This window comes from Eriocheir sinensis, chromosome 10, assembly GCF_024679095.1.
Source record: "Eriocheir sinensis breed Jianghai 21 chromosome 10, ASM2467909v1, whole genome shotgun sequence".
In the NCBI taxonomy this organism is placed as follows: Eukaryota; Metazoa; Arthropoda; class Malacostraca; order Decapoda; family Varunidae; genus Eriocheir; species Eriocheir sinensis.
Genome location: NC_066518.1, coordinates 14,416,409 through 14,424,551, shown reverse-complemented (window position 1 = coordinate 14,424,551; position 8,143 = coordinate 14,416,409). Strand labels below are relative to the sequence as shown.

The window sequence follows — 8,143 nt, the reverse complement described above, 5'->3', positions numbered from 1 at the left end:
TCTCTATTTTTGTTAGTGCTATCAATAACATTTAAGTTAAGGAAATAATGTATAGTGTTGAAATCAAACTGTGGACCTGTATCACCTAAGAAGTAAGTTGTTTCTTCAGTGTCAAAAAATTTAACTAAATAGTAGGGCAGTTTCCTTCCTTGGTAATGTGTAGCCTACTATGGAATCATTCCTTTTAAGTTAAATTTACCATTGTAAATATTGTAAGTAGTGAATTTTCACACAGGATGCAAAACCAAATAAACTGATGCCCCAAGAAGTATTTATTAACTTTGTTTACACATTGTTTCCTAGACCTTTGAGGACACAAGATTTTCTTTTTCCTGAAATTTTAGTTATAGATTGACTTTTGTGTTTTGAATGGATCTGGCCTTCATTTTTATTGGAAATTAGTAGGTCTTCTAAGAGAGAGGTTCAGTCTTAAAAACTGACATGAATTAATAGTGTGTGTCTAATGTGAATGGCAGTCATGGCTTGGTTGAGAGTTCTTAAGTGCACTGCAGGGAGAAGGTGAAAGAATATACTGTACAGAAAGAAGACACTTTTCTTCTTTATATAAGAAAAGATACTTGAAATTTATCAATTACTTATGTTTAATGTGACTAAGCTGGTCAAAGGCTAGATCAAAAGTACTCCTCAACATGTGACAAAGCAGAAGTCACTTCTAACGCAGGAAGACCTCCTTTGCATAGCATGTGAAAAGGTGAGGATACACATCTTGAGAACTCCATGGAGAAGACTACTCCTAGTGTGAAATTTGAAGTAATTGATGCTCTGGTAACTGATTATATTATGTGGCTCCAAAACATGATCCTGCTTAGAACCCCAGAAGACTAGAACCGAGCCAGTATTGTTGCTAAGTAAGGACTTCCACAACTTGAAAAATTGCCGCAGCTGCGTGGCCCAGCAGGAGAACCATGAACGCCCCCTGGGTGTGGGTGATGGTGAGGGCGGTAAACGTGGTTTTTTCCTCGGCTTTTTCTTCGCCACTCTTTTGTAACTCTCGCTGTTTCCTTCGACTCTTCCTCTGTACCTCGAGTAACAGATCCGAACTCCACTTTTCGTAGAATCCACCCTAAAGAAGTAAAATGGTGTGGTTTCTCAACTAATGATCATTAGATATTTTCTGAAGTGAATTGTGATTACTTGTGCTCAGCTATCATTCTCATTCCTACTCCTCTCTTTCCAAAAATCCGTGTCCATGAAGCTCTGGAAGATTTACCTGACAGTTGCCATCACTAGCTTATTGCCGTACACCATTTAACGTATTCCTCTTCTGCTCTGCTTTATTTAATACACCACCCCTCCCATTCCTTCCTACTGCATATCCTTGTAGTGATGCACCCAATGCAGAAAGCCTTTAAAGAACACTTGTGCGGTCGGGTGCATTTTTAGCTGAAGTTTATAGGTACAGCATTGGCTTTCAAGCTGGCTGGAGGTGGACGGCCCATCAACCATTGCTCTCAAACTTTCCTTCATCTTTTCTACTTAACCCTCCTCCCCATCTCTCTTGCATCCCTGGGTCGTATTATAAAACATCTCATCACCCAAGAACACATATTTGAGAAGGCTTTCGGAGGAGTAGTGAATGGGCATTTCCAGTAGTAACACCCGGGCGGGGTGGAAAAATTTGGGCAGCTTTTCCGATACCCTACGCCCTTGTCCACCCAGCAGTGAATGGGTGCCAGGTATTAATCGGGGGTTGTGTCCTGTCTCCTGGGATCTGTTCCCTTCTATAATTCCTTCCCCTTATGTCTCTCTCCGGCAAATGACCACAGATGTTGCGCCGACTAAACGAAACTTTCTAACTTTTCCAGTAGTAGCCTTGACTCTGGTGGTAGTCTGATCCTTCTTCTGTACCATCAACCTAAAGAAACCCTCATTAGAACCCTACTGACTCCCTCTTTGACCTTTAGAAATAGCTGATGTGAGAAGCGAAAGTCTTATATTACCGACCCCTTACTCAACCTTACTATCAACAAACCCTATCGACAATACTAACAAACTCCCTTCACCATCCCTACGCACCCTTGCCACTATCCCCTCGTACAAACCCCGTGGCTATCACCCCATCTATCCTCGAACAACCTCCTCAGTACCTCTCTCTCCATCACTACAGCCACACCCAACGCCACATACTTATGCCATCCTATTTTATGCCACCACACACCCACAGTATTAGAAAAGTCTCCCCAGCATCACCACCCAACATGTCCCACCCAGCATCAAGTACATCAAATCGTCCCGACCGCCACCACTACACCCATACCATTCACCAACACGTTATGCAGATCATTAAAACAGGAGATTCGAGTCCAACACATACCAAATAAGACCCACGGTGCCTGACGACCCCCTGCTGGCAAGGTTAGTGTCCAAATAACTGATTAAAGCCAAGCCTCCTCCCCCTACACACGAACCAGCAGACTGAATCCCTTGAGCGAAGCTTCGGTCCAGATTCTTGAACGTACCAGGCCATTGCCGTCTCGATATTGAGACGGCAATGACCAGGCTCCCATTACGACTGGTTTCTAAGGCCACATAGAAGATTAATTGGGTTTTCTTGGGTAATTTTCCAGTTCAGGGTGCAAAGGTCGTGTAAAAGTAGCTCTGGGATCGCAAAAGTCCTGCAACTTCTTCGAGAGACATTTCAAACAGGCGAACTGAGGTGCCGACACGTTTAAGAATACGGGCTTTGGACACAAGACTGAACACTGAAGCAAGATGAAGTCATTTCAAACCCTTGCAATCCTATGATAAATACCTCAATGACGGCCATGAGGAGGCGGTCAATGACGGGTCTGTAGGGGGCGTCGTGCGGCAGCGGCCAGGCGGCTTGGCCAGGCATGATGCTGTCCCGCCCGATGTACAGCATCTCGCTGCCGTCCGCCCGCGTGAACCGCTCGGCGATCCGCAGCTGCTGGTACCGCTTGTTTTCCAGGTGGGCTTGCCTTAGGACAACAGATAAAGAAGGTAAAGGCAAAGTTGGGAGCGTACGCTATTAGCTGAGCGTGGCCGCGGTGCTCATCTCCGCACCATTAGCCCATGAGCCTGTGGCGGGTGAGAAACAGGTTTTACGTATTGTAAGTAAAGTTGTAGGACTATCACCGTGGGTTAGAAATAATTATCGATATAGTTGAATAGAAAAGGTGCAATGCATTTACTTTTTCATAGATATAAAATTCCATTTATATTCCTTCAGTTTCAGGTAAGTACTTGAACCACAACTCATCAGCCCCTAACGAGGCGACTTACTTCCTCTCGACGGCCTCTTGCTGCCCAATTTCTATCGAGGGCACGAAGTCTATGAGGCTCGCCAACTTCTGGAACACTGGCGAGTCTGACTTGGCGAAAAAGTTTCTGAACTCAACGCCGTACGGCTGCATTGTTATCCTGCAGGTTAATATGATGGAAATCTCATGAATCATTGCGTGTTATTCCTTACATAACTACATATGTAGGAAACCATATCTTTGGTTCCGTAGATAGAGTTCCAACTAAATGACTTATTGAAGAAGCTGTTCAATACTTCACCATGACTGAACAGGAGTACCTGGCTCAATTCAGCTTAATATAACAAAGGAGCATAATTTGCATGTCTTCGGGAAGCAAAAGATATTTCAAGGCATCTGAGGAAGGTTATGTACGATCTTAATGCATAAATTCACTGTGTATGAGCGCATCACCTTTCTGCGGTGTCTACGAGCTCCTGCAGCGACTCAGGGCGGGGAGGATAGATTGGCAGGGTGAGGGAGGCGGTCAGGTTTCCTCGGTAGGCCGATCCTATGATGAAGGCGAACAGCAGCCAGGCGGCCACCAGCACACGGGTGGAGGAGGTGGTGGGCAGGCGGCGAGGGAGGTTCTGGCCTAGCAGCATCCCCGTCATGTCCTGGAACACCGCCCCGGAGTACAGCTTAGACTTGTCACCACCGTGTGCCGCGTCACCCATTGCCTTAATGATCTGTGAGATGAACACTCTTATTGTTCTTAAGAAGATCTGGCAATTGCCAATTCAGTATAATTATTTTTCTGTATGAAACTTTTTATCCCGACAATAATAATCTTAGGTAGAAACTGGTGATGCTAAGTGACTACTTAAGAGATCAAACGCAGTTATGAGTCATACTTAACCAGAACAAGGATGAAGGGTGTGAGGAGGAGAGCCAAGAGGGTGGCGGCCCACACCAAGTCATCCAGTGGGTAGTAGAGGGCCTGCCACCTAGGCTGGAGGCCGGGCGGTGCCATGCTGAAGTCCAGAGACCCGTACTCGTACACGAAGGAGAAGTCATAACGCTCCAGCCTTTGCGGCATTACGTTGTGGTAGACGGGAGACAGGAAGGACACGCGCACGGATACCAGGCGGGCCACCTGTTGTAACAGATGGATGGCCTTGAATTCAATGTACCGCAGTACATTTATGTAGTGTAGGGAAGCGTGGGAATATACATTCAAGTTTTTAATGTCAAAGGAACGGAATTATCAAGTACAAAGTGAAGGTTAACTTTTAATATAAAATTCAAAATCAAAGTTAAAATGTAAAGACCAAAGATTAATATGTTGTACGTTCTAATTTAGTATCGTTTCCATAACATAAGGAAGGACCGAAACAAAATCCGGTGTTGTCCCTTTGCACAGCGTGTAGGGCTCGGCAGCCCCTCACCTCGGCCCAGGAGGAGGTGGGCAAAACACGAAAGGTGAAGTTAAGGGCTCCGGCGACGGCCGCTATGGTGTTGTAGTCGGTGCCGGAGTATATGGTGGTGTTGTTGGGCCCCGCTCGCTCCTCCCAGAATGGTGCGAACGGCAAGGCTGTCACGTTCACGCGGGCACCGTGGAAGCTGTGGCAACAAGCAGAGGTTTGTCTTAATTGAAGATGATAATTGTGTGATCCAACACGTTTCACACAACCGCTTTAAGCATTGCACAAAGGGTTGCAAAATTTCTACATGATGTTATAATTTAGCATGTGCTTACTTTTTGAATTTTTCTTGAAAAAGAGAGCGACTCTCGGCGATAACAAGTCCACGCGTGGGCGTCCAAGAGGCCACCTGTACCACCTGGGCCCCGGCCGAGCTGTATGGCAGGTGGCTCCATACGTGGTGACTGCTGGTGCCAATTGAAAACAAGAAAAAAGCACATAAGACCGTATCAGCACAGTCTAGTCTTATGCCGATAAAGTTCAGTATCAAAACATTTTGCACAATAAATACAGCCATGCCTGAGGCTGGCAGTGACACCGAAGTTTACTTGGAGAAGGTAAAGTCCTTGTTAAGGAACACAGCGTTCATCATGGCGAAGGTCCAGTGGTCGGGCAGGATGGCCTGGAGCTGCGGGAGGGCCAGGCGGGTCACCACCACCAGCCTGCTGGACCACACCAGCAGCCGGCCCCTCAGCGACCACTCGGCGAAGGCGGCGAGGAAGGCCGGGTCGTGACTCACCACCACCACCACCGTGCACCACGACAGCCGACGCACCTGAAGATATTTGGGGGTCACACATTTTTATGTTTTAATTATCAGATCCTGACACCGCTGATATGCATTGTTGCACCTTGTCTCATTAGCTGGTAACTACTTACTTCAATCACGATGCCATCTCGAAGACAAAGAACTGCTTAATATAATCTGGACTGCCCTGTTGACACAGGTAATAACGTACTTCGTGGCGTCTTTGCTATATCATAAACATTATTGTACTTTGATATTGATGATGGTCTCCCAGTCTTCGATAATCTCCTACCTCGCTGCTGTATGATGTCAAGCGATCGTGCCGTGAGGAATCTACCAAATAAATCCGATCAGCAGCACAGACTCATCAGGCTGATCCCTCACAGAACGAACGAGCGGCGCTTCTCAGGCTTCTGTTGGTACTGAGCTGAACGTGTTTGTATACTTCATCTTGCCCCGGTGAATGTTTTTATTTGAACTCTCCACCTGATCCACTGCCTGCCCTCACCTGTGCCTTTCCTGGGTTGCCACTGTTGCTTTGGTTATCAATTCTACGCACATAACATGCCCGAGTCCATTTATTTTTAATCTTCATTCAAATATCCTCAAACTTTGTCTTCTCTAATCCATGGTGCCCGTTTTCTGTGCCTCCATGTTATACATATATTTTTTTTTCTCTTCATTCTGCCTAGTGATCTTAGATTTCTCCCTAGATCTTTTGTGGGCATCTTACTAATCGGTAGTCGCTGGGCTTTAGGGCACCAGCACCAGCGCGGGCCACCTACCTGTCTAATGAGCGGCATCAGTCCCGAAAGCCTCTGCGTCGTGTTAGTCAGTTCGTCGGCTACCACGCTAAACGCTGCCGCGCTAGGCCGCTGTTGCAAGGCCTGCCACACATCCTGGGACATATATAAGTTATTACTTATTAAGCTATAAGCGATGGTGATGGGCATGTTTACGTACGTTTATAATACGTCTACTTAGGAACACAATTTTTCTTATATAACTAGCTGAATTATCCAACGATGTGTTTTGTTGTGCGGGCCCGCAATTCAAGGTTCTCAAGCTGCACAGTGCCCATGGTCAACATACAGAGATACAACGGCCAAACACAACAAATTAAGTGTGATTACTGACGATCCCCTGCCGCGAGAAGCGAGTAAACATGTGTGTGTACCCGGTAGTCGGTGAGGGCCGCCGCGTCGCCGTCACTGAGGAAGATGACGCAGCAGGAGAGCCGCGTCGTGGCCTCCAGCAGCGCCGCCGTGGCCCTCCCCGTGGATACATCTCGCCGCTGTACGTCCAAGCCTACACGCACAGTCCTCACCTGTTCCACCTGTTCACCTGCCGAGGTTGTGAATAAGATTTGGTCACATATAACCTAAGAACAGCAGGTAAAATTTATCCAGTGTAAGAGCTTCGCAGCACGCCAGAAGACAGTTCGTGTACACAGACGCAGTGCAAGTTTAATATAGGAGCATCAAGACACGTCTGGAACTAAATCTGATCCTTCATTATGGGACCAGCATATTGCAGCTATTCTATAATATATCCTTCAATGTATTAGTCGTTGGCCTGCTCCTTTTACCATTAAAAGAAAAAAATATATCGTTGTTTTCATTCACGCAGTATCTAACCCTCTCCTGCAGCTTTTTCCTCCTCCTCACGTGTAAGACCGCTGCAGCTTATTTCACTCCTCCACCCCTGCCCCGCCCTTCCAGACTTTACGTTTAGCACGTGTCTCCTTTCATATGGCATCGCTACTGATTTACCTTTTTAATAATGTCTGCTGAACCATTTTCGTTACTGAACACTGGATTACAAGGGTGGGCATGTCAAAATATATAACTAACATGTGTCAAACTGTTCCAGTGGATAAATTTCAATAATTTACAAAGTGCTCACCAGACAGGTCTTTCCACAGGCAGGCGAGGCCCACCACGAAGCAGAGGACCTCAACTCTCATGGTCCTTAAAAAGACAGGCTCCGACGTGCCTCCGGTGGGCTGAGGGCTTGTGTCTCCTCGTAGGCAGACAATGGACGAGAGGTTCACCGCCGCAGCCAAACTGTGGCACAGATAATCTTGCTTCGGTTTTATATGGTCAGGCGAATGCTGATCTGCTCCGTGATTGGCCACGAGGTTCTTTAGGCGTTGTCTTCAGGTGGCGAATCTCTGATTGACAGGACTTCCATTTTATCATCTAATTGTAGTGTAACCATATTCCCTGTCTGCTGCTTGTCAATAATTTCCTCGGCAGAGATAAACAAAGAATAATTAAAAATTTTCCAGGAAGGCTTATCCCAGGGCTGATGAGCTGTAGAAACATGTCTTTCACGGATCCCTTAAATTTCCTCAATAGTGAAGGGAAGGCTGCCGCGCTCATACTGTGTTGTACGAACATATCCTGCGAACACCGAGTTGATGTTGTTACGGTGGCTAGTTCCACTACTTGCTGCGTTATTGCTACCAATGGCTGGAATTAGTATGCACTTACAAATCTCTAGAAAAAAAAGTAGTTCAAAGGAATAAAGTCCTGGGGTAATTGCACTGCAAAGGAAGAAGCAATATAAAGCTTATAAGCACCCTTTTCTGTTCCAGTGTGACTAAGGTCCCTCAAAAGGCCGGTACACACTAGGGTAACCACGCGAGTTGGTGCCGTGTCCTATTGCCTGGGTTTGCCTTTTGTTTG

The 8,143-nt window shown here is 46.4% G+C and overlaps 1 protein-coding gene across 1 annotated transcript; it reads right to left on the bottom strand.

Moving 5' to 3' along the window:
* Window positions 1-356: 356 nt before the first annotated feature.
* LOC126996357 (glutamate receptor ionotropic, delta-2-like) lies at window positions 357-7,419 on the bottom strand. Its single transcript, XM_050856728.1, has 10 exons — window positions 7,359-7,419; window positions 6,631-6,797; window positions 5,254-5,501; window positions 4,981-5,112; window positions 4,670-4,844; window positions 4,141-4,377; window positions 3,696-3,970; window positions 3,265-3,402; window positions 2,774-2,960; window positions 357-1,084 (listed from the first exon to the last, which is right to left on the bottom strand). The coding sequence occupies exons 1-10, from the start codon at window positions 7,417-7,419 to the stop codon at window positions 866-868; spliced, it is 1,839 nt and encodes a 612-aa protein (XP_050712685.1). The 3' UTR covers window positions 357-865.
* Between the last annotated feature and the right edge of the window lie 724 nt (window positions 7,420-8,143).